At 47.7% G+C, this 24,395-nt stretch overlaps 3 protein-coding genes across 4 annotated transcripts in view; 1 reads left to right on the top strand and 2 right to left on the bottom strand.

Annotated features, from left to right (window-relative positions):
• SFXN2 (sideroflexin 2) overlaps positions 1-23,638 on the bottom strand; it is a 28,659-nt gene extending 5,021 nt beyond the window's left edge. Inside the window, exons 1-12 of the mRNA XM_053583082.1 lie at positions 23,506-23,638; positions 21,679-21,840; positions 19,202-19,320; positions 8,611-8,796; positions 8,257-8,427; positions 7,228-7,326; positions 5,808-5,883; positions 5,336-5,421; positions 1,498-1,558; positions 1,050-1,116; positions 404-453; positions 31-80 (exon numbers count right to left, since the gene is read on the bottom strand). Of these exons, the coding sequence (XP_053439057.1) occupies positions 31-80; positions 404-453; positions 1,050-1,116; positions 1,498-1,558; positions 5,336-5,421; positions 5,808-5,883; positions 7,228-7,326; positions 8,257-8,427; positions 8,611-8,796; positions 19,202-19,320; positions 21,679-21,681 (968 nt within the window). The 5' untranslated portion in view covers positions 21,682-21,840; positions 23,506-23,638. The remainder of the gene's footprint in view (positions 1-30; positions 81-403; positions 454-1,049; positions 1,117-1,497; positions 1,559-5,335; positions 5,422-5,807; positions 5,884-7,227; positions 7,327-8,256; positions 8,428-8,610; positions 8,797-19,201; positions 19,321-21,678; positions 21,841-23,505) is intronic.
• MFSD13A (major facilitator superfamily domain containing 13A) overlaps positions 5,643-24,395 on the bottom strand; it is a 294,129-nt gene continuing 275,376 nt past the window's right edge. The window contains exon 10 of the mRNA XM_053583061.1: positions 5,643-5,695. Coding sequence (XP_053439036.1) covers positions 5,662-5,695 — 34 coding nt within the window. The 3' untranslated portion in view covers positions 5,643-5,661. The remainder of the gene's footprint in view (positions 5,696-24,395) is intronic.
• The window catches only part of ARL3 (ADP ribosylation factor like GTPase 3), a 46,349-nt gene continuing 45,727 nt past the window's right edge, over positions 23,774-24,395 (top strand). For both annotated transcript variants that reach the window (XM_053583107.1, XM_053583105.1), the window contains exon 1: positions 23,774-23,955. In XM_053583107.1, the coding sequence (XP_053439082.1) occupies positions 23,953-23,955 (3 nt within the window). In that variant the 5' untranslated portion in view covers positions 23,774-23,952. The remainder of the gene's footprint in view (positions 23,956-24,395) is intronic.

Raw genomic sequence — 24,395 nt, 5'->3', positions numbered from 1 at the left:
GAACCCAAACCATCAAAACACAATACTCACAAGCACCCAGACAGCATGACCTGCAATGGGGCATGTAGGACTTTGACTTTCTGCACAAAAACAAAAGAGAGACCCACATGGGACTTCTATACTTTAAGGAGAACTCCATGCTGCCCTGACATGGAGCAGCCAGCTAGAAGAGCCCACAGGCAGGGGACCTCTGGGCCCTGAGGGGGAGTAGAAGAGGGTGCTGTCCTTGCTCTCTGCAAACCACATCAGGGAGGTCTAAGCAGGCAGCCAGCAGGGATGGGGTCCACTTGAATGAGTTGATGGCTTGGTGATTAGAGGGAAAGCTGGGGATTCTTGAGTCCCCAGGCACAGGTAAGGATGGGGGCATGCTGGGCAGGGAAGATGCAAAGAAAACCCCACCTACCTGCATGAAGTGCAGCTTCTCCAGCCTCTCCATGATTACTGGCAGTAAGACTAGAAGAGAGCATGGGAGAAGCAGAAGGAATGCTGAAGACTCTGCCTAGGACTCCTGAAGTCAGATCAGGGATGAATGATTCCCCCTCCTTCCCCAGAAGTTACACTCGGGAGAAGAACTCAGCCCTGCCCCTGTCCCCCAAGTCCCAGTGGAACTGTGCTTCCCAAACTCTCAACCTGTACACCTGCAGTAACAGGAGAATATGTGCTGCTACGTTCAAAGGATCCTTCTTCAAACTCAAAAACATCTTTGAAGGCTCATACGAATGAATTTGGCAGCCTATTCTGCAACATGCTCTTGCTGGAAGCAAACCAGGGCAAGGAATTTATTTTCTCTACCACTGTCTTCCTAGCACATTAAGCAATGGGACTTAACAAGTATTAGTTAAATGGAAATAACTTTTCCCCCAAAATCTCTGATTAATTGATGTTCTAGGAACTAGTGTGGGTCTCCTGGGCTCGCAGCATTCAAGCAAAGTGGTTTGAAAAGCATACTTGTAGAAGCTGGGTACCACCCTTCACCAAGTATGTGTGTGGCTGAGGCTTCCACCCCATGTTCCAGGATCCCCCAGGATGAGAAGGCTTCTCCTTCTTACTCATGCCAGGAGCTGCCATGGTGATTCGAGATATAACCACTTGGGTGATGCCTATGGCCGCAGCTCTCTGAGGGCAGAAAAAAATTAATTGTGAGGAATGACTTATCCAGCACACATGGGCTGCTCTGGAGGACTGGATCAGGGTTATTGCTAAGTCTGAGATAATAATGGGGAAGGGATAAACCTGCCAGGAACTCAGTGACCTCACTTGTCCCTCCCCACCTACCTAGACTTTTATGGCTTCAGGATCAGAAATGATAGAGAGGGGACATAAGAGCTTACTCTGAACAGAGCAGCACAGGGAAAAAGTGATAGGGAATGAAGATGAAGGGATGGAGAAGGTGTCTCAGTCCTATAATGGCAACCAGGTATGCTCTGACCATTAAAGAGGGGATAGGGCCTAAGAGGGAATTCCTTCCTCCCACCCCAAAGGGAGGCCTCTGCTCACCTGGGAATGGCCAATCTCACTGTGATTCCTGTCCTTCACGCAGATGCCCTGGATGAGTTCCCTAAACACAGACAGGAGTTGCTGGACTTAGGAAAGGGGTGCTAGAACCCTGCCAGCCATGTGACACATGAAGGGACCAACACTATTATGAGGAAGCTCTAGGACAGTGGTTCTCAACCCTCCTAAATGCCACGACCCTTTAATACAGTTCCTCATGTTGTGGTGACCCCCAACCATAAAATTATTTTCATTCAGTTGTCCCAGCTACTCAGGAGGCAAGAGAATTGAGAATTGCCTAAGCAAGAGAATTGCCTAAGCCCAAGAGCTGGAGGTTGCTGTGAGCTGTGATGCCACAGTACTCAATTGAGGGTGACAAAGTGAGACTCTGTCTCTTAAAAAAAAAAAAAATTATTTTCGTTTCTACTTCATAACTCTAATGTTGCTACTATTATGAATCATAATGTAAATATCTGATATGCAGGATGGTCTTAGGTGACCCCTATGAAAGGGTCGTTCAACCCCCAAACAGGTTGTGTTTTTGAGAACCGCTACTCTAGGAAGACACCTCTCTCTACTCCAATGAGTGACATCTCAAGAGTGCTCTAGGGCAGGGTGGCGCCTGTGGCTCAGTGAGTAGGGCGCTGGCCCAATAAACCAAGGGTGGCGGGTTCAAACCCAGCCCCAGCCAAACTGCAACAAAAAAAAATAGCCAGGCATTCTGGCGGGCACCTGTAGTCCCAGCTACTCGGGAGGCTGAGGAAAGAGAATTACCTAAGCCCAGGAGTTGGAGGTTGCTGTGAGCTGTGATGCGACAGCACTCTACCAAGGGTGACACAGGGAGACTCTGTCTCAAAAGAAAAAAAAAAGTTTACTTTAGGTGGCGCCTGTGGCTCAGTCGGTAAGGCGCCAGCCCCATATACCGAGGGTGGCGGGTTCAAACCCGGCCCGGCTGAACTGCAAACCAAAAAATAGCTGGGCGTTGTGGCGGGCGCCTGTAGTCCCAGCTGCTCGGGAGGCTGAGGCAAGAGAATCGCTTCAGCCTAGGAGTTGGAGGTTGCTGTGAGCTGTGTGATGCCATGGCACTCTACCGAGGGTGATAAAGTGAGACTCTGTCTCTACAAAAAAAAAAAAAAGTTTACTTTAAAAAATAATAATAATAAATAAATAAATAATTTTTTTTTTAAATGTAGGCTTTTTATTTTTATTTTATTTATTTATTTATTTATATATTTTTTGTGTGTGTGTGTGGTTTTTGGCCGGGGCAAGGTTTGAACCTGCCACCTCCAGCATATGGGACCGGCGCCCTACTCCTTGAGCCACAGGCGCCGCCCATAAATTTTTTTTTTTTTTTTTTAGAGACAGAGTCTCACTTTATGGCCCTCGGTAGAGTGCCGTGGCCTCACACAGCTCACAGCAACCTCCAACTCCTGGGCCTAAGCAATTCTCTTGCCTCAGCCTTCCGAGTAGCTGGGACCACAGGCGCCCACCACAACGCCCGGCCATTCTTTGGTTGCAGTTTGGCCGGGGCCGGGCTTGAACCCGCCACCCTCGGTATATGGGGCCGGCGCCTTACCGACTGAGCCACAGGTGCCGCCCTAAATAAATAAATTTTAAAAAGAGTGCTCTAGGGCAATGGGTGACAGAGCTGGCCCTGGGCTAGATTGCCTGGCTTTAATCCTGAAACTGCAGGGTTGGTGTGTCACCTTAAGCACAGTCCTGAACCTTTCCAAAGCCTCAGTTTTCCTCATCTGCAAATGGAGATAAACCTGGAACCTACTTCATAGGTGATGATTACATGAGATTATGCCTGCAAAGTGCTGAGTTCAGACCTGATGCAGAGTGACCTACATGACTATGCGACGAAGAGTCCTTCCTTTACCTATTCTTCTCAGCCAGTTCTTTTCTTTTCTCTTTCTTTCTTTTTTGAGGCAGAATCTCACTTTGTCACCCTCTGTAGAGTCCCATAGTGTCATAGCTCACAGCAACCTCAAACTCTAGGGCTTAAGCAATTCTCTTCCCTCAGCCTCCCAAGTAGCTGGAACTACAGGCGCCCACCATAAAGCCTGGCTATTTTTAGAGACTGGGTCTCGCTCTAGCTCAGTGTGGTCTTGAACCTGTGAGCTCAGGCAATTCTCCTGCCTCAGCCTCCCAGAGTGCTGGGATTACAGGTGAGCCACCATGCCTGGCCTCATTTTTTTTTTTTTTTTTTTAGAGACAGACTGTCACTCTGTCACCTACGGTAGAGTGCCATGGTGTCACAGCTCACAGCAACCTCTAGCTCTTGGGCTTAGGCGATTCTCTTGCCTCAGCCTCCCAAGTAGCTGGGACTACAGGCACCTGCCATAATGCCTGGCTATTTTTTTGTTGCAGTTTGGCCGGGGCCAGGTTCAAACCCGCCATCTTTAGTTTATGGGCCAGGTGCCCTACTCACTGAGCTACAGGTGCCGCCCTTTTTTTTTTTTTGCAGTTTTTGGCCGGGGCTGGGTTTGAACCCACCACCTCCAGTATATGGGGCCGGCGCCCTACTCCTTGAGCCACAGGTGCTGCCCCCCTCCTCTTTTTTTTTTGAGACAGAGTCTCACTCTGTCAGCCTCAGTAGAGTAATGTGGCATTATAGCTAACAGCAACCTCAAATTCTCAGGCCCAAGCAATCCTCTTGCCTTAGCCTCCTGAGTAACTGGGATTACAGGCACCCAGCCCAACACTGGCTATGATTATAGGCATGAGCCACCGCGCCCGGCCCTCAGGCCAGTTTTTGACAATGCTCAATCCAAGATCCACCACAGGGCTGGGACTCATTCATCTGTTGGGTAAGAGCCACTGGATCAGGGAAGGAAAGAGGAGAGGAGTGATGTATACACAGTGTGCATGGCTTTTCCAGCAGTGCTCTTGCTACAAAGCGTATTGTGATTTGCTGGTAGTCCCAAGAAAATGTGTTTCTAAATATAGATGATACTGACAATGGCGCCAATAACAGCCAACACTTATGTAGCATTGATTATGTACCAGGCACTGTTTTGAGTACTTTATGTATATGATATTAAAACCTCACAACAGGCCAGGTGTAGTGGCTCATGCCTGTAATCCTAACACTCTGTATCGCCTGAGCTCGGGAGTTCAAGACCAGCCTGAGCAAGAGCAAGACCCCACCTCTACTAAAAATAGAAAAACTAACTGGGCATCATGTTGGGCACCTATAGTCCCAGACACTGGGGAGGCTGAGGCAAGAGGATCACTTGAGCCCAAGAATTTGAGGTTGCTATTACCTATGACACCACAGCACTCTACCCAGGGCAATAGAGTGCGACTCCATCTCAAAAAGAACAAAAACAAACAAACAAAAAACCTCCCAACAGAGGAACATCTGTGCTTTCTCTAGTCAAGAATTAAAAACTAGAAGACACAAGGAGTTTCTCCTTTACCTTTAATGCTGAAAAGCTTAGAGATGTGTGCCTAGGAAAACTCCTATGACTTCCTTCATAGCTTCTGCTTTCTGCTCTATGTTTAGACATCTCACTCTGCAGCATTCCACTCTGTAAGCCATCTTTGGGCTTTGGAAGCAGGCAGAGGTCACAACTTTAAGTTTTAGTTGATAGGACATCTAGTCTAAACCTCTCAGGTTCAGTCTGTCTTCCCCATTTCATACCACAGAAAGGATGCCCACCATGCTCAACATACTGACTAAACCTGTCACCCACCACTCTCAGGGTCACCACCACAGGAGCAGCCAATCCTCAGGGATCCATCAGTGGCTCAGCTCACACCTCAGCCTTGGTTTCTTGCCCTTTCCTTGATAACCTTGTGGTTCATGGAGAAAAAAACGGCTCCCTATACTCACTGCTGTCGCATCATTGGAATGTTGACACAGTTAGCTGCAGCCACAGCAGCAAAGGGCACCCAGCGACCCACCAGGGGTGGAGCTCTCTGTGGGGGGAAGGAAACAATGAAGGCTGTTCAGACTCACTTAGGGCTATAAAACAAGAAAGAAAGTTAGACCTCACTACTGCCACACAGCCAGACACCCTGCCTGGAAACCCCATGCTCCCTCGAAGGCCCAAGAAAGACCAACCAAGGGCAGCCCTGCTTTTCTTTCTTTCTTTTTTTTTTTTTTATTGGCTAGGGCTGGGTTTGAGCCCACCACCTCTGGCATATGGGACCGGCACCCTACTCCTTGAGCCACAGGCACCACCCTGCCCTGCTTTTCTTTACTGGGCTGGGCTCTGGTCCCCACCCAGTCTGGGAAAGGATGTTTTCCTAGGACACTGCTGCCCCCAAGTGGCCATTATGCCCACAGCAGCCCCAGATCATACCTTTGTCAACATGTTCATGCCCACAGCCGTGGCCACAGCAGTGGTTGTGGCCGTGAAGTAGGAAAGGGCCATCTGCCTAGTGGAGAAGAGAGATGCTTGGGAGTGGGCAGCCCTGCTGGTGGAAGGCAAGACTATGGACTATGGAGTGAAAGTCTGTAATGTGGCTTCATGCCTGAAAACCTTACATGGTCTGTCCCTAGCCTCATCTTGTGACCCTCTCTCCTCCCCCACTCATAGGATCTGAACTCTGTTGGCCTTCCTCAAGAACTTGAAATACACCAGACTCCTTCCTGCTGCTCCCTATAGAGGAATTCATCCCTGAGCTCCTGCATGGCTGAATCCTCATCCTTCAGAAACTCAGGTGAAACATCATCTCTACTGGCCACTGACTGGCCTATCTACACAGATTCCCCTCGCTATTCTCTGCCTTGTCACCCTGTATATGACCTCAGTGGCAGCAGTCACAATTTAAGATTATTGTGCTTGTTCTCTTAAGAAAAGACCTTAAACTGGTCAAGGGTGGTATCTTATGCCTGTAATCCCAGCACTTTGGGAGGCCAGGGTAGGAGGATCACTTAAGGCCAGGAGTTTGAGACTAGCCTAAGCGATATAGTGAAACCCCGTTTCTACAAAAACATAGAAAAAATTAGTTGGGCATGGTGGCACACACCTGTAGTCCCACCTACTCAGGAGGCTGAAGCAGGAAGATCACTTGAACCCCAGAGTTTGAGATTGCGGTGAGCTATGATGATGCCACTGCAATCCAATCTGGGCAACAGAGTGAGACCCTGTCTCAAAAAAACAAAACAAAACAAAACACTCCTTAAACTCCACCAGAAGTGTGACCACTCATGCCTTACTTAACAAAGTATCCCCAGCTCGTAGCACCATGCACGCCCCAGCATAAGATACACAATAAAAATATATTTGTAGGCTCCACACCTGTAGCTCAACAGCTAGGGCACCAGCCACATACACCGAGGCTGGCAGGTTTGAATCCAGCCTGGGCCTGCTGAACAACAATGACAACTACAGCCAAAAAGTAAAAAATAGCTGGGCATTGTGGTGTGCGCCTGTAGTCTCAGCTACTTGGGAGGCTGAGGCAAAAGAATCACTTCAGCCAGAGAGTTTGAGGTCGCTGTGAGCTGTAATGCCACAGCACTCCACCCAGGACGACAGCTTGAGACTGTCTCAAAAAAAAAAAAAAAAAAAAAAACAAAAACAGGGCAGCACCTGTGGCTCAAAGGAGTAGGGCGCCAGCCCCATATGCCAGAGGTGGCAGGTTCAAACCCAGCCATGGCCAAAAAAAACTGCAAAAAAGAAAAAAAATGATATATTTGTAGAATGAACGTATGAATGAGCAAACAAAAGAGCTGGTCATGGGGCGATATAAGGACAGCCCAGGGTCCAGGTCTCCTACCTGAGTGATGTGGGGGAGGCCGCATTCCTGTTGGTGTAGTTGACTAAGGCATTGAAGGACTGATTCACCCACTGCCAGAAAATCACTGCCGGCATTGTCCTACCAGTAAAAGAGAACAGGAGAGGCAGGGAGGAGGAGGATGGAAGGGAGTACTTGGGGTACACCATTGAAACCACATTATCTGCCGTTCTCTAAACTGTTCCGGGGCTGCTTTATGTACAGGGACTTTTGCACAGGCTGGCCCCCTGCCTGGACTATATCCCACCCTGCCTTCTATACATGGCCAAGTCCTGCTCTGTTGAGAGATCACTTCCTCTTTGGAACCTTCCTGACCCTTCTTCACCCCCTTTTGAAACGCAGTCTTTCCATTATCCCTATTCCCACAAACCCATGCCCTTTCCCCAACCTACCACTTACCAAGCTGTATTATAACTGTTTACATTTCTTGGTCTCCTGGACAAAACTAAGAACTCTTTTAGGGGCAGTATTAAAGTTTTTATATTCCCAAAACCTGGCCCGAAGCCTAGCTCAATAGCAGAACAAATGAACGCAGAGATGGGAGGGGGCAGGGAGAAGGAGGGAGAGGAAGGGGAAGGAGGAGGAAGAGTGACACGTCCAGCAGCTACAAAGTGTATTCTCTCCAAACCGAGAGAAAGGGTCTTCCTAATTTTTTATTTGGATGTTACATTATAAAAATAAATTAAATTCACTGTGGAATGGGTGTACTTTTTAAAGAGGTACCTTATTTGTTTAGAGTTCTAGAGAGGACTGCCTCAGTTAAAATCACATTTCCTGACTGTGTGAACTTGAACAAGCTGCTTAGCCTCTCTAGAATTCTAGTTCTTTGGCTACAATAATAATGATACCTAAGTGTAGGGCTGTTGAGAAGGTTAAATGAGGTAATACAAGCAAAGAACTTAGCACAGTGCCCAGTACCTACTAACTGATCATTAAAGAGGACTATTATTATTATCTCCCCGAAAGCAGATCAGGAGCTGCACCTCCCACTGCCCTGCTGCTGGGTCCCACCTGTAAAACTGGAGCATGAAGCCTGTGATGATCATGCCGCCAGGGACCTGGAAGGACATGCGCCCAATGACATTCATCTTCTCCCCAGTGTCAGGGTGGAAGGCTGAGTCATACAGCTTCTTGGCATACAGTAGCTGTTCCACTTGGGTGCCTGGGGGCACGACTCCCATCCTGTGGCCCAAGAACAACAGGCAGTTACCACCCAGCCTGATTAATGCCTCCCAGCTTCCCTGCTGTCATTACTCCTTCCTTCTGAGATACCTGCCTATTCTTCACCTTTAGTTTCCATCTCCTCCCTTGAGAGCTCCATCAATGTCACCCTACTGTTTCCAGCCCCTTTCCTTAACCACTCACCTGCTCTTCTCAACCATTGCCTTGGCCCAGTCCAGCTCCTGTTCTGGTACAAACACGGTACGAGGGTCTGTGATGTTGAAGAAGTGTTTCACTCGACCCAGGAAAGTGCACTGGTTCCAACGGGGGGCATCAATGTTAAAGCTAGACAGGTCAGCCTCCATCTTTGCTATCACACACAACTGTGGACTTAAAGAACAGAGGAAGAATAAGGACTGTCCACCAAATCAAAGCCTGCTCCCAAAGCCCTGAGCACCACCCACTGTCCTTGATTGCCTTTTCTCAGCTAGTAGGCACCATCTGACTTGCTGGGGAGAGCTCTATAGAGGGGCCACCAGACTGAGCAATTAAGCACCAACACGTGTTTCCTGAGGGCCTGCTAGTGACCAGCCCTGCGCTTGACCACGCAATGGGAGAGAGTAGAAAAAAGGAAGATATAGTGCCTATCCTTAGGGCGCCCAGAGTCTGACTGGGGTACGAGAGCTTGTCCATGAAATGATATATAATAGCCCCTGGTGCTTTTGGTAAGGTGGGAAAAGTAGCCCTTTTGAAAAACATCCAGAGCCCTCTCCTTTTTATTAAATTTTATTTTATTTTATTATTTTTTTTTATTTTTTGGAGACAGAGTCTCACTATGTCACCCTGGGTAGAGTGTGTGGTATCATTATAACTCACAGCAATATCAAATTCTTGGGCTCAAGCGATCCTCTTGCCTCAGCCTCCCAAATAGCTAGGACTATAGGCACCTGCTACAATGCCTGGCTATTTAAATTTTATTTTATTTTTTAGAGATGGGGTCCAGCTATGTTGCCTAGGCTGGAATCCCAGTGACTCTTCTTAGGTTCAGTCATAGCAACTTTGAGCTCCTGGGTTGAAACAATCCTCCCTTCTCAGCCTGACAAATAGGTGGGATTACAGGCCTGCACCACCGCACCCTCCCGCTATGCTCTTCTTAACAAGGCCTGGCCTCTAGGGAAACTATTTTACCAGAGCCTAGCCACCCGGATTTTACCAGAACCTATCCAGTTTGAGGGAAAGGAACTCTAGCCTGCTCTTGCCTTCCTGTCTCAGGTGTCTATGGCTGGTGGCGGGGTGAGGGGAGGCTGAGAAGCATTTGTGAAGGTCAAGGGCACAGGCTCACTAGAAGACTAAGACTTAATCACAGGTCTGTAACATGCTCCCTGCTTTCTCCACCTCCCATGTACCAGTGACTCAGAGGGGCTGTTATATGACAAGAGATGGCAACAGGAAAAACTGCAAGGCTCACACCTTATTTAAGAAGTCTCTAGAAACCCAAAGATGACAGAGGGGACAAAAACAAGGACACCAGAGGAAAGTTTGCCCTCTGACACCTATAGCTATAGCAAACAGTAAACACAGCCTCACTTCTAGCCAGATAAACATAAAACTTCACACCTTAGTTCCTTTTACCAGCCAGGTCCATCAAGACTGTCTTTCACCAAAAAATCACAAAGCATACTCAAAACTAAAGAACACAGTTTGAAGAAATGGAACAAGCATCAGAACTAGATTTAGATACAACAGAGATTTTTTTTTTTTTTTTTGAGACAGAGCCTTAAGCTGTCAGCGGTAGCGTCATAGCTCACAGCAACCTCCAACTCTTGGACTCAACCAATCCTCTTGCCTCAGTTTTTCTATTTTTAGTAGAGATGGGGTCTCAGTTTTTGCTCAGGTTGGCCTCGAACCTGTGAGCTTAGCAATCCACCTGCCTCAGCCTCCCAGTGCTAGAATTATAGGTGTAGGCCACTGCGCTTGGCCTACAACAGAGATTTTTAACTTATCAGACCAGGAATTTAAATAGCCATGTTAAGTAATTAAAGGGAAAAGAGACAACATACAAGAACAGATGGATAATATAAGCAGAGAGATGAAAATTCTTTTTTTTGTGTGTGTGTGTGTGGTTTTTTTTGGCCGGGGCTGGGTTTGAACCCACCACCTCCGGCATATGGGACCGGCGCCTTACTCCTTGAGCCACAGGCGCTGCCCGAGAGATGAAAATTCTTAAGAAAGAATCAAAAGGAAATTTTAGTAATCAAAAACTCTGTTAGAGGGGCGGTGCCTGTGGCTCAAAGGAGTAGGGCACCAGCCCCATAAGCCGGAAGTGGCGGGTTCAAACACAGCCCTGGCCAAAAACTGCAAAAAAAAAAAAAAAACTCCGTTAGAGATGACAAAAGCCACGGATGGACTCAACAGTAGACCAGACATGGCCAAGGAAATCAGTCAGCTTGAATATGTGTCAAAAGAAACCTCCAAAATGGAAATATAAAGCAAGAAAAGAATAAACAACCAGACCAGCACAGCCAAGAACTGTGGAAGAACTACAAAAGGTATAACATGCATGTTGGCTCGGCGCCTGTGGCTCAAACGGCTAAGGCGCCAGCCACATACACCTGAGCTGGCGGGTTCGAATCCAGCCCGACCCACCAAACAACAATGACGGCTGCAACCAAAAAACAGCTGGGCGTTGTGGCAGGCACCAGTATAGTCCTGGCTATTTGGGAGGCCAAGGCAGGAGAATTGCTTGAGTCTAGGAGTTGAGAGGTTGCTATGAGTTGTGATGCCATGGCACTCTACCCAGGGCAACAGCTTGAGGATCTATCTCAAAAAAAAAAAAAAAAAAAGGTATAACACTCCTGCAATAGAAATACCAGAAGGGCGCCTGTGGCTCAATGAGTGGGGCGCTGGCCCCATATGCTGAGCGTGGCGGGTTCAAACCCGGCCCCGGCCGAACTGCAACAAAAAAAATAGCCGGGCGTTGTGGCGGGCGCCTGTAGTCCCAGCTACTCTGGAGGCTGAGGCAAGAGAATCGCGTAAGCCCAAAAGCTGGAGGTTGCTGTGAGCTGTGTGACGCCATGGCACTCTACGGAGGGCGGTACAGTGAGACTCGGTCTCTACAAAAAAAAGAAATACCAGAAGGGGATGAGAGAGAGGAACAGAAAAAAATATTTGAAGTAATGATGATTGAGAATTTTCCAAAATTAATGACTAAAACGATAGATCCAGCAGGCTCAGAGAATATCAAGCAGAATAACTACCCCCAACAACTACACTTAGGCATAGCAGATTCAAACTGCCGAAAGTCAAAGACAAAGAAAATCGTGAAAAGTCGTCAGAGGGAGAAAAGAAATGTCACCTACAGAGAGGCAAAGGGAAGAACTACGTCAGATTTCTCTTCAGAAACCTGGCAATCAAAAAGAGAGTAGAGTGTTGTGGCGGGCGCCTGTAGTCCCAGCTACTCGGGAGGCTGAGGCAAGAGAATCGCTTCAGCCCAGGAGTTGGAGGTTGCTGTGAGCTGTGTGAGGCCATAGCACTCTACAGAGGGCCATAAAAAGTGAGACTCTGTCTCTACAAACAAAAAAAAAAGAAGAGAGTAGAGTGAAATATTTCAAGTGTTGAAAGAAAAAAAGAATCCAACCTAGAATTAATTCTGTATCCAATGAAATTATCTTTCAAAACTGAAGAAGAAATAAAGACCTTTTTGGTCAAAACTGAGGGAATTTGTTATCAGCAGACCTGACTTGAAAGATGTTAAAAGAAGTTCTTCTGAGAGAAAATTACATAGGTTATAAACTCAGACCCCCAGAGAGAAAGGGTGTCAGAGAAGGAATAAATGAACTAAATGAAGGAAATAATAGAATTTTTTCCTATTCTTTTTTTTTTTTTTTTGGACATAAAGAGTTTCACTCTGTCACCCTGAGTAGAGTGCCATGGCATCACAACTCAAAGCAACCTGCAACTCTTGGGCTCAAGTGATTCTCTTGCCTTAGCCTCCCAAGTGGCTGGAACTACAGGCGCCTGCCACAACACCCAGCTTTTTTTTTTTTTGGTTGTAGTTGTCATTGTTGTTTGGTAGGCCCGGGCTGGGTTTGAACCCACCAGCTTTGGTGTATGTGGCTGGAGCCCTAGCTGCTGAGCTACAGCTACCGAGCCAAGATCATTAATTAAATTATTATTATTATTATTATTTTTTTTTTTTTTGAGACACAGCCTCAAGCTGTTGCCCTGGGTAGTGCCGTGGCATCACAGCTCACAGCAACCTCCAACTCCTGGGTTCAAGCGATTCTCCTGCCTCAGCCTCCCAAGTAGCTGGGACTATAGGCGCCCACCACAACCCCTGGCTATATTTTTTTTGGTTGTAGCTGTCACTGTTGTTTGGTGGGCCCGGGCTGGATTCGAACCCTGCCAAACAACAATGAGAACTAGAACCAAGAAACAACCAGCCTTGTGGTGGGCATTTTTAGCCCCAGTTACTTGGGAAGCTGAGGCAAGAGAATTGCTTAAGCCCAAGAGTTGGAGGCTGCTGTGAGTTATGATGCCAAAGCATTCTACTCAGGGTGACAGCTTGAGACTCTGTCTCAAAAAAAAAAAAAAAAAAAAAGGAAGAAGAAGAAGTTCAAAGCACAGTAAATATATTCTTTTTTTTTTTTTAAATAGAGTCTCACTATGTCACCCTTGGTAGAATGCCATGGCATCACAGCTCACAGCAATCTCAAACTCTTGGGATTTAAGTGATTCTCTTGCCTCAGCCTCCCAAGTAGCTGGGACTACAGGCACCTGCCACAACACCTGGCTATTTTTTTGTTGCAGTTGTCATTGTTGTTTAGCAGGCCCAGGCTGGGCTTGAACCCACCACCTTTGGTGTATGTGGCCAGAGCCCTACCCACTGAGCTACAGGCACTGTCCAAGTATATTCATTTTGACTCCTTTTTTCTGATCAACATAATGTTAAGTGTGCTGCAGAAGTTTAACTATATATATTCAGGAGTGCCATGAGATTAAAAAGGTTGAAAACTACTGATCTAGAGTGGTACCTGGAGTTCTCTTTTTGAGACAGTCTTGCTTTGTCCCCATGGGTAGAGTACCATGGTATCATAGCTCACAGATCAACCTAAAACTCTCGGGCTCAAATGATCCTCTTGCCTCAGCCTCCAAGTAGCTGGCCCCTGCCACAATACCTGGATACTTTATATAGAGATGGAGTCTTGCTCTGGCTCAGACTGGTCTCAAACACGTGAGTTCCAGCAACCCACCCACCTCGGCCTCCTCATAGTGCTAGGTTTACAGTCGTGAGCCACCATGCTGGTCAACACTTGGGAGTTTCTGACTTGGGCAATAAGGTGCTGAGTCAGAGGGTATGGAAAAACAGGCTTTAAAGGAGAAAACAGTGAGCTTGATTTTCCGCATGTTAAGTTTTAAGTGCCACAGGACCTGCTCAATTGCAATAGGCTGCTTCCCAAACACCCTACCAAAGACCCTGCCCTGTCCAAAAGCTATTACCTTCCCCTCTTCACTAAGTTCTTTTATTTTTTATTTTCAGATTTACTTCTTTTTTTTTTTTAAGACAGAGCCTCAAGCTGTCACCCTGGGTAAAGTGCTATGGCATCACAGCTCACAGTAACATCCAACTCCTAGGCTTAAGCGATTCTCTTGCCTCCGCCTCCCAAGTAGCTGGGACTATAGGCATCTGCCACAACGCCCAGCTATTTTTTGGTTGCAGCTGTCATTGTTGTTTGGCAGGCCCAGGCTGGATTTGAACCCGACAGCTCAGGTGTATGTGGTTGGCGCCTTAGCCACTTGAGCCATAAGCGCCGAGCCCAGATTTACTTCTATGCCTTCTATTGCTAGGCCTTTTGTCTTTTCTCTGAAAAATATCATCTTAACTAATTTAAATAGTCATCTTTGAAGCCAGGAGATATATCCTTTTGGCTCACCACCATGGTCCCAGTGCCTAGCACAAGTATTTGCTGAGTGAGAGGTCCGGTTCATCAGTACATGTGTATTCAGGCATGAAAGAAAGCACAGAGGTCTAGGTCTGGGCTAGAAGGAAAAAGTCAAGTAAGCAGCATCAAGGTGGTTTAAGACAAAGTTTTCCGGTGAGAATACATAAAATGTAAAGAGTAGACAGTTGAAGACAAACCCCAAAAAACCACTACACTTGAGAAGCAAGCTAAGAAAAAAGGAAGCCCCGAGAGGCAGAAAGAACAACCTGAGAGACAGGAGGTGAAGGAACCAAGAGGGGCAAGGGAGAGTGGGGGTCAAGTTTTAGGTTTTTTGTTAGGGTGGAAGAGACTTCAGGAGGCTGACATGCTGGGAGTAAGTCATGTCCCATGAGGAAGAAACAAGGATTGGAGCAGAGGCCAGCATGGAGTGTCCACAGAAGTGGACCTGGCCCTGATGCTACCACTGAAGTCGGAATCTCTGCAAGTCGGAAGGAAGCACTCACTGCCAAAACTCTAAACTTCTTCCCTCTCCCACTCCACTTGGCCTCCTGCAGACTGGTTCAAAGACCAAAGGCATTTCTCTAAGTTCTGAACCAGATGTGGGAGGAAAGGAAAAGACTCTACATCAGTGGTTCTCAACCTTCCTAATGCCACAACCCTTTAATACAGTTCCTTGTGTTGTGGTGTCCCCCAACCATAAAATTATTTTCGTTGCTACTTCATAACTATAATTTTGCTACTGTTATGAATCGTAATGTAAGTATCTGATATGCAGGATGTATTTTCATTGTTACAAAGGGGTCATGACCCACAGGTTGAGAACCGCTGCTCTACGTGAAGCTAAAGAGTCTGCCTGGCCAGGAGCTCACAGTGTTTTGGCTTATAGAGACCCAGGTTTGCACCCACTGGAGACAGCTTGACTAGGCAAAATGCTAAGCCTCCCTGTCAACACAGAACACAGCCAAACCTCCTGACATCTTTCTCAACCCTCAACTCAACACTGCAAAGCCCTTTGCCTTTGATAATGAAAGCACTTCTAACAGGAAGGGACAATCATTTGCTAAATTATGCAACAGCTTTTGCCTTCTTAACTGAGGTCAGTATAGAAACTGCACAGTCGGGGGTGGGGCCTTGGTGTGTGTCACACTTTATGGGGGCAAGACATGATTGCAAGAGGGACTTTACCTAACAATTGCAATCTGTGTAACCTGGTTTATTGTACCCTCAATGAATCCCCAACGATAAAAAAAAAATAAATAAATAAATAGTGATGTGATCCTGTTAAAAAAAAAAAGAAAGAAAGAAACTGCACAGTCCCTGCACTGTCCTCCAATGGGCACAGTTCCTATGTCTTATTTAAGACATAAGACCAAAAACAAAGATCTAGATAGCGCCTGTAGCTCAAGGGGCTAAAGCGCCAGCCACATACACCAGAGTTGGCGGGTTCAAATCCAGCCCGGGCCTGCCAAATAATGACAACTACAACCAGAAAATAGCTGGGCGTTGTGGCGGGTGCCTGCAGTCCCAGCTACTTGGGAGGCTGATGCAAGAGAATTGCTTAAACCCAGGAGTTTGAGGTTGCTGTGAGCTGTGACACCATGGTACTCTACCCAGGGCGATAGCTTGCGGTTCTGTCTCAAAAAAAAAAGAAAAAAAACAAAGATCTATGGGCAGCTCCTGTGGCTCAGTGCGTAGGGCGCCGGCCCCATATACCAAGGGTGGTGGGTTCAAACCTGGCCCAGCCAAACTGCAACAAAAAATAGCCAGGTGTTGTGGCAGGTGCCTGTAATCCCAGCTACTTGGGAGGCTGAGGCAAGAGAATCGCCTAAGCCAAGAAGTTGGAGGTTGCCGTAAGCTGGTGACATCACAGCACTCTACCAAGGGCGACAACATGAGACTCTGTCTCTAAAAAAAAAAAAATAAAACAAAAAAAAACAAAGATCTAAATTATTGGCCTAGGCGCAGTGGCTCACACCTGTAATCCTAGCAGTCTGGGAGGCCAAGGTGGGTAGATCATCTGGGCTCAGGAGTTTGAGATCAGCCTGAGCAAAGTGAGACCCTATCTCCACAAAAAATAGAAAAACTAGCCAGGCATTTGTGGCAGATGCCTATAGTCCCAGCTACTAAGAAGGTTGAGACAAGAGGATCACATGAGCCCAAGAATTTGAGGTTGCTGTGAGCTATGACGCCACAGCACTCTACCAAGGGCAACAGTGAGACCCCGGTCCCCCCAAAAATCTAAATTATCTTTCTGGAACATACTCTCCAACACCCACTGTCCTCCAATGGGCACAGTTCCTTTACTTTTTCAGGGCAAACTCAAGTCTTTCTGTTATACATTCCCCAGTACCCTGTCCTTTGTAGCATGCTGGGCTTTTGTAATTGTCACCTTCTTGTCATTTACTGTTATTAGTATGTGATCTGCCTCCTCTGACGGTGTATGGATCATGAGCACTGGGACATGTCTGCAGTGTTCACTGCTCCATCTCTCACATCCCCTCCAAAGGTATGTACTGCCTGCCTGAAATGCATTCCCACTTATTCTTGTGTTCTCTTAGCATCAAGGATGTCACTCCTTTTAAGTTTAAATTCAGAAATTGTCTGGGTTACAGAAGGAAGAACAGGTTTTCTTTCATGAAGCTGCAAATTGTCCAGCCTGCCTACACTGAGTCACTTCTGGTCTCTGAGTTTTCTTGTACAGTTACACTCCCTCCTCCCACACAAGCCACATCTAGTCTTTCCTAAAATGGTCACCATCATGTCCAGGGTGGCCTAACTTCCAGGGGATTATGGTTCCACTACTGGGACCATGGTAGGAGGTAGGCCTCAGAGAAGTGATTGATACCTCCTATCACAGTATGAATGTTTGATCCCTACAAGCCTCAGGTTGAAATTTGATCCCCAATGTTGGAGGCAGGGTCTAATGGGAGGTGTCTGGGTAGGTGGGCAAGATGCCATGATTAGATTAACACCTTCCCTAGTGGGCGGGGATGAGTAAGTTCCTATTCTATTAGTTCTACCAAGAACTGGTTGTTTAAAAGAGCCTGGCATCTCCTCCTCCTCTCTCCTGCTTCCTCTCATGCCATGTGATCTCTGTACTTGTTAAAGTCAGTTTTCTTTCTGTCAAGAATGGAAATAGCCCTGAGGCCTCAACAGATGCTCAGTCTTGAACCTTCCAGCCAGCCAACCCATGAGCTAAACAAACTTTTCTTTGAAAATTCAACAGCTTCACATATTCCTTTATACCTACACTTAAGGTTTAGAGATTAGAGAATGTCACAGTTTAAAGACATTAGGGATTCAAGATCTCAGTTCACAGAAGAATAAACCGAAGCCTCGAAAGGTTCACATGGACTGGGCCAGTACAGTGAGCATTTGTGGCACACTTGACCTTGCAGTAAGCACTTGTGGCAGATATAAAGATGGACAACAGGGCGGCGCCTGTGGCTCAGTGAGTAGGGCGCCGGCCCCATATGCCGAGGGTGGCGGGTTCAAACCCAGCCCCGGCCAAACTGCAACCAAAAAATAGCCGGGCGTTGTGGCGGGCGCCTGTAGTCCCAGCTGCTGGGGAGGCTGAGGCAAGAGAATCGCGTAAGCCCAAGAGTTAGAGGTTGCTGTGAGCCGTGTGACGCCACGGCACTCTGCCTGAGGGCGGTACAGTGAGACTCTGTCTCTACAAAAAAAAAAAAAAAAAAAAAAAAAGATGGACAACAGGCTTGGCGCCCGAGGTTCAGTGGTCAGGGCGCTGGCCACATGCACTAGGGCTGGTGGGTTCAAACCCAGCCCTGGCCTGCTAAACAACAATGACAACTATGGAAAAAAAAAAAAAAAAAAAAAAGCTGGGCATTATGGCAGACACCTGTAGTCCCAGCTACTTGGCCGGCTGAGGGAAGAGAATCACTTAAGCCCAAGAGTTTGAGTTTGCTGTGAGCTGTAACATCACAGCACTCTACTGAGGGCAACATGGTAAGACTCTGTCTCAAAAAAAAAACAAAAAAAACGACGAACAACAAACAGATCCTCAAAGATCCAACAATAGCTAGAATCTTACATCCCTGAGATTATAAGGCTTACCCACCTAGAGAGGTCCTCTATCTGCTATAGCCTACTTGTTATGTCTTTTTTTTTTTTTTATTTTAGAGACAGAGTCTCACTCTATCACCCTTGGTAGAGTGATGTGGTGTCACAGCTCACAGGAACCTCCAACTCCTGGGCTTAGGCGATTCTCCTGCCTCAGCCTCCCAAGTAGCTGGGACTACAAGCACCTGCCACAACGCCGGGCTATTTTTTTGTTGCAGTTTGGCCGGAGCCGGGTTCGAACCCGCCACCCTTGGTATATGTGGCTGGCGCCCTACCCACTGAGCCACAAGTGCCGCCCCTACTTGTTATGTCTTTTAAAAGTCTAAAAATAAAAGGAAGAAAAAGTCTGTATATGGTGGTTCATACCTATTATCTCAGCACTTTGGAAGGCTGATACATGAGGATCACTTGAGGCCAGAATTTTGAGATCAGCTTGAGTAATAGCAAGATCCTGTCTCTACAAAAAAATTTAAAAAAGTTATCTAGGCATAGTGCTGGTGCCTGTAGTCTCAGCTACTTGGGAGAGTAAGGAGGCAGGAAAATTGCTTGAGCTCAGAAGTTGGAAGTTGCAATGATCTGTAATGACATCACTAAACTCTAGCCCAGGCAAAAGAACAAGACCTTAGGGGGCTGGGCCTGCTGGCTCACGACTGTAATCCTTGCACTCTGGCAGGCTAAAAGCAGGTGGATTGCCCTGAACTCACAGGTTCAAGACCAGCCTGAGCAAGAGCGACACTCCATCTCTAAAAATAGCCGGACATTGTGGAAGGTACCTGTAGTTCCAGCTACTTGGGAGACTGAGGCAAGAGAATCTCTTCAACCCAAGAGTTGGAGGTTGCTGTGAGCTGTGAAACCATGGCACTCTACCGAGGGTGACAAAGTGAGACTCCATCTTAAAAAAGAAAAAATAAATGAGACCTTATCTTAAAAAAAAAAAAATAAAAGAGAAAAAGAAAGAAAAAGAAGAGAGAAAAAAATAGAATAGGCTTGGTGCCTATAGCACAGTGGTTACGGTGCCAGCCACATGCACCAAGGCTGGCAGGTTCGAGCCTGGCCCAGGCCAGCTAAAAAACAAAGACAACTGCAACAACAACAACAACAACAACAAAAAATAGCTACGCATTGTGGCAAGTGCCTGTAGTCCTAACTACTTGGGAGGCTGAGGCAGGACAATTGCTTAAGCCCAAGAATTTGAGGTTGCTGTGAGCCCTGATGCCACAGCACTCTCCTGAGGGCAACATAGTGACACTCTGTCTCAAAAAAAAAAGATTATTACCTTCTTTGAAATAATGTTCATCCTTCCCAGAGAGAGCTGATTTTATCTGGCAAACAGTATCAGAGCTCAGAGTACCTGTCTGAGGTGTATACTCTTATAAGAGGGGAAAGTACCCAAGATTCTCCTTTTTGTAGCTTCAGGTGGAGAGAAAAACAAAACATCATCACTTGGCAGGGTGCAGTGGCTCACACCCATAATCCTAGTACTCTGGGAGACCGAGGCAGGTGGGTTGCCTGACCTCATGAGTTCAAGACCAGCCTGAGCCAGAGTGAGACCTTGTCTCTAAAAAAATAGCCAGGCATCCGCCTGTAGTCCCAGCTACTCGGGAGGCTGAGGCAAGAGAATCGCTTAAGCCCAGGAGTTGGAGGTTGCTGTGAGCTGTGTGAAGCCACGGCACTCTACTGAGGGCCATAAAGTGAGACTCTGTCTCTACAAAAAAAAAAAAATAGCCAGGCATTGTTGCAGATGCCTGTAGTCCCAGCTACTTGGGATGCTGAAATAAGAGAATTGCTTAAGCCGTGATGCCATAGCACTCTACCTAAGTCAACTGAGTGATACTCTGTGTCGGGAAAAAAAAAAAAAGGAGGTGCCGACAGCTTAGTGGGTAGGGCGCTGGCCACATACATGGAGGCTGGCAGGTTCGAACCATCCCCCGGACCAGCCAAAACAATGACAATTGCAACAAAAATAATAGGCAGGCATTGTGGTGGGCGCCTGTAGTCCTACCTACTTGGAAGGCTGAGGTAAGAGAATTGCTTAAGCCCAAGAGTTTGAGATTGCTGTGAACTATGATACCATGGCACTCTACCCAGGGTGACAGCTTGAGACTCTGTCTTAAAAAAAAAAATTGTTTTTCAAAAAAAAATCATAACCTATATTCACATTGGAAGAAGATCAAGACATCCAAATATTCTAAAAGTTCAGACACAAAGACCACTGAGACAGACAAGGATTTGGGTTGTTATTATGAGAATAACAATTAAAGGAACTGGCCCAGGTATGTGCTTATGGACACTCATCTGACTCCAAGGCAACAATGATGTTACATACCAGACAATTTAGAAAATTTGCCTTGCCTCTTTGTGTTTGATTTTTTTTTTTTTTTAGAGACAGAGTCTCACTTTGTCACCCTCGGTAGAGTGCCATGGTGTCACAGCTCATAGCAATCTCCAGCTCTTGGACTTAGGCAATTCTCTTGCCTCAGCCTCCCGAGTAGCTGGGACTACATGCACCTGCCACAACGCCTGGCTATTTTTTGTTGTTGTTGTTGCAGTTTGGCTGGAACCAGGTTTGAACCTGCCATCTTCAGTATATGGGGCTGGTGCCTTACTCACTGAGCCACAGGCACCACCCTGATTTTTCTTTTTTTTTTTTTTGTGCATTTTTTGGCCAGGGCTGGGTTTGAACCCACCACCTCCAGCATATGGGGCCAGCGCCCTACCCCTTTGAGCCACAGGCACCGCCCCTGATTTTTCTTTTTTTAACAAATGGGGTGGCTTGGTGCCTGTAGCTCAAGTAGCTAGGGCACTGGCCACATACACCAGTGCTGGCAGGTTCAAATCCAGCCCAGGCCCGCCAAAACGACAACTCCAACCAAAAAATAGCCAGGTGTTATGGCAGGCACCTGTAGTCCCAGCTACTTGGGAGGCTGAGGCAAGAGAATCGCTTAAGCTCAAGAGTTGGAGGTTGCTGTGAGCTGTGACGCCACAGCACTCTACCCAGGGTGACAGCTTGAGACTCTGTCTCAAAAACAAACAAAAAAACCAGATGGGGTCTTACTCTGTCTTCCAGCAGACTGGAGTGCAGTGGTGTGATCATAGCTCACTGTAACCTCAAAAAACTCTTCTGCTTCATCCTCCCAAAGTGCTGGGGTTACAAGTATGAGCCGCTGAGCCTGGCCTGCCTTGCCTTTTTCACAAAAAAGCCAACAGTCTAGAGATGGGTGGATTGTAGGAGTTCATGCTCTAAACTAACCATTTATCTTGTAATTCCTCAGTAAAGATGTTGAATTTTTTCTCCCACAGTCTGAAGCAGGTATGCAAGTAGCCGATGTTTTAAATAGTTGAATGCATAGTTAAGCACCATTCAGGGCAAATTCAATTTCATTCCAACATATTAACTAGACAGGAAAGCCTGCTGGTAGAAAGAGAGGCAAAGGTCAAAAAACCTGATGAAACTGTTAATAATAGCTAACCCAAAGCCAGTGCAGAAGGCTGGGAGGCTGAGGCAGGAGGATCACTTAAGGGCAGGAGTTTGAGACCAGTCTGGACAACATAGCAAGACACCATCTCTACAAAAAATTAGCTCAGTGTAGTGGTGGGTGCAGGCCTGTAGTCCCATCAACTCCAAAGGCTGAGGTAGAAGGATCACTGTATAACATCTCCTTTGTGGCATGCAATGCTCTATGTACTTGACATATAATAATTCACATAATACTCACAAAAACCCAGTGAGGTAGGTAATAGGGACGTGCACATCTGCAAGCTTCCAGGCTCACCTAAACATTATCAACTCTTAAAAATTCTTAGTTTGGGGTGGCGCCTGTGGCTCAAGGAGTAGGGCGCCGGTCCCATATGCCGGAGGTGGTGGGTTCAAACCTAGCCCTGGCCAAAAACCACAAAAAAAAAAAAAAAAAAAAAAAATTCTTAGTTTGGGCTGAGCGCCTGTAGCAAAGTGGTTATGGCACCAGCCACATGCACCCAGGCTGGGCCAGCTAAACAACAATGGCAACTACTACAACAACAACAACAAAAAATAGCCGGGCGTTGAGGTAGGGCGCCTGTAGTCCCAGCTACTTGGGAGGCTGAGGCAAGAAAATCGCGTATGCCCAAGAGTTTGAGGTTGCTATGAGCTGTGACGCCATAGCACTCTACTGAGGGCGACATACTGAGACTGTCTCAAAACAAAGTTCTTAGTTTGCATCATAGATATAAATTTCTCTGTTCCTCCCACTTGAACAGCATGTTACCAAGCAACATTGTAAACAATGGTTTGCAAGTCCTCAACTGTATAATCAATTTGTGTTATGATAATGAAATACACAATCTTGGATGATGAAAAGCATTTCTTTTTTTTAATAAACTTTATTTTATTTATTTATTTTTGCAGTATTTTTTTCTTTTCTTTTTTTTTTTTTTTGGCCAGGCCTGGGTTGGAACCCATCGCCTCCGGCATATGGGACCGGTGCCCTACCCCTTTGAGCCACAGGAGCCGCCCCATGAAAAGCATTTCACTAGCAAAGAAGGAATTTCCATGAGAGCAGATTTTGTCTATTGCTGTCACTAGCGTCTAGAACAGGGCCTGTACTAAACCCTTCTGTTCCTCCCTGTGGGAAAGGAGTGGGACACAGCACTTCCCAACCTACCCAGGACCCCTCTTGATCTTCCTACGTTGGAAAGGTAAACCCATTTTTGCCTCCTCCAGGACTGTAGATGGTGCACCGTCCAGTCCAACGTACCTTAGCAAAACCTGGCTGATCCCCAAATTCTCAGGGCCGGGCTGCTTCTTGCCCCGACAGGTACCCTCCCCTTTCTGTATTCCCCCATTCCCGACGCGGTCACAGCTGTGTGCCCTGTGCACAGGGCGCGCAGCTCATAACGCCTCAGCCCCTCGGCCTGGTACCCGAAGGCAATGGGGGTCAGGGGGGAGATGGCTATCAGCTGCCCCACAGCATTCTTCGTGCCACGTGGCTTCTGTAGGCTGCAGCACCGCCTGAGAACCTAGGACAGAAATCCTAGCTCCCTTCTGAAATGCGGGAAATACAGGTAGACGTGGCGAGCGGCCGGGCCCAAGGCCCCTTACCTGGTCCTGGGAGGAATACACTAAGACAACTGCCACGAGACGCTGCCAGCGTCGGAAGTCAGGCCTGATTGCCCCGAACCGCTGGGACCTGGGGACTGCCCGCTCGTCCCCCACACCCCTTCTTCCTGACCAATCACAGGCCAGGAGGCTCCCGCCAGCCACGTGGGAGAACTTTCACCAATCCCCGGGTCCGAACTAGCAGCAGCAGCCTCCAGCCGCCTGCTGCCCGGCTGCCCGCCTGCGCGTTGGGAGGGCACTTTGGCGCGCTTGCGCATTGGGGGAAAGCGGCGCTGGACCCCGCCCCATACCGCTGCTCAGCTCCTCCGCTGTGCGAGCGAGGGACGTCGGGGGCGGTGCCGCTGCAGTTGCCCCTGGTAACGGGGGAGGCAGCAGCAGCTGCTGCTGCTGGAGGAAGAGGAGGAGGAGGAGGAGGGATTCGGCGGGAGGATGGTGAGTGTGGTGGCCCAGGCCCCTCTGGAGCTGGCGGGTCACTCCCTCTCGTCCCCAGACCCAGGGCGGGGCACTGCGCTTATAGCCAAGGAGTGAATGGGAAGGCGCTCTGCCTGCTGTTTGGGTTCTGAACTGGTTTCGGGGGGCGACAGGGAACCCCGGGGGTGGGCCCTGGAGGGGAGCCTGGGCCTGGAGTGGAAGGAGGGGCTTCCGACGAGTCCGAGGCTTGGGGAAAGGGCTGGCCGAGAGCGTGGCTGGCCCCATACCTATCCCGGGCTCCATCATTACTCTGGGGACAGGGATGAGGGCGGATCCGAGAGAGGCCTTCGCACGCAGGCTTAGATCTTCCCGGGGAATCGGCCTTCCTGCCCTGCAGGAAAGTGGGGTCCGCCTGATATCTGACCAAGACCCGGCAAGAAGAGCCAGAGCTGGTCTTTGCG

Source organism: Nycticebus coucang, chromosome 3 (genome assembly GCF_027406575.1).
Source record: "Nycticebus coucang isolate mNycCou1 chromosome 3, mNycCou1.pri, whole genome shotgun sequence".
Taxonomy (NCBI): Eukaryota; Metazoa; Chordata; class Mammalia; order Primates; family Lorisidae; genus Nycticebus; species Nycticebus coucang.
The sequence above is the reverse complement of the archived record's forward strand: the minus strand, read 5'-3'. Positions and strand labels throughout refer to the sequence as shown.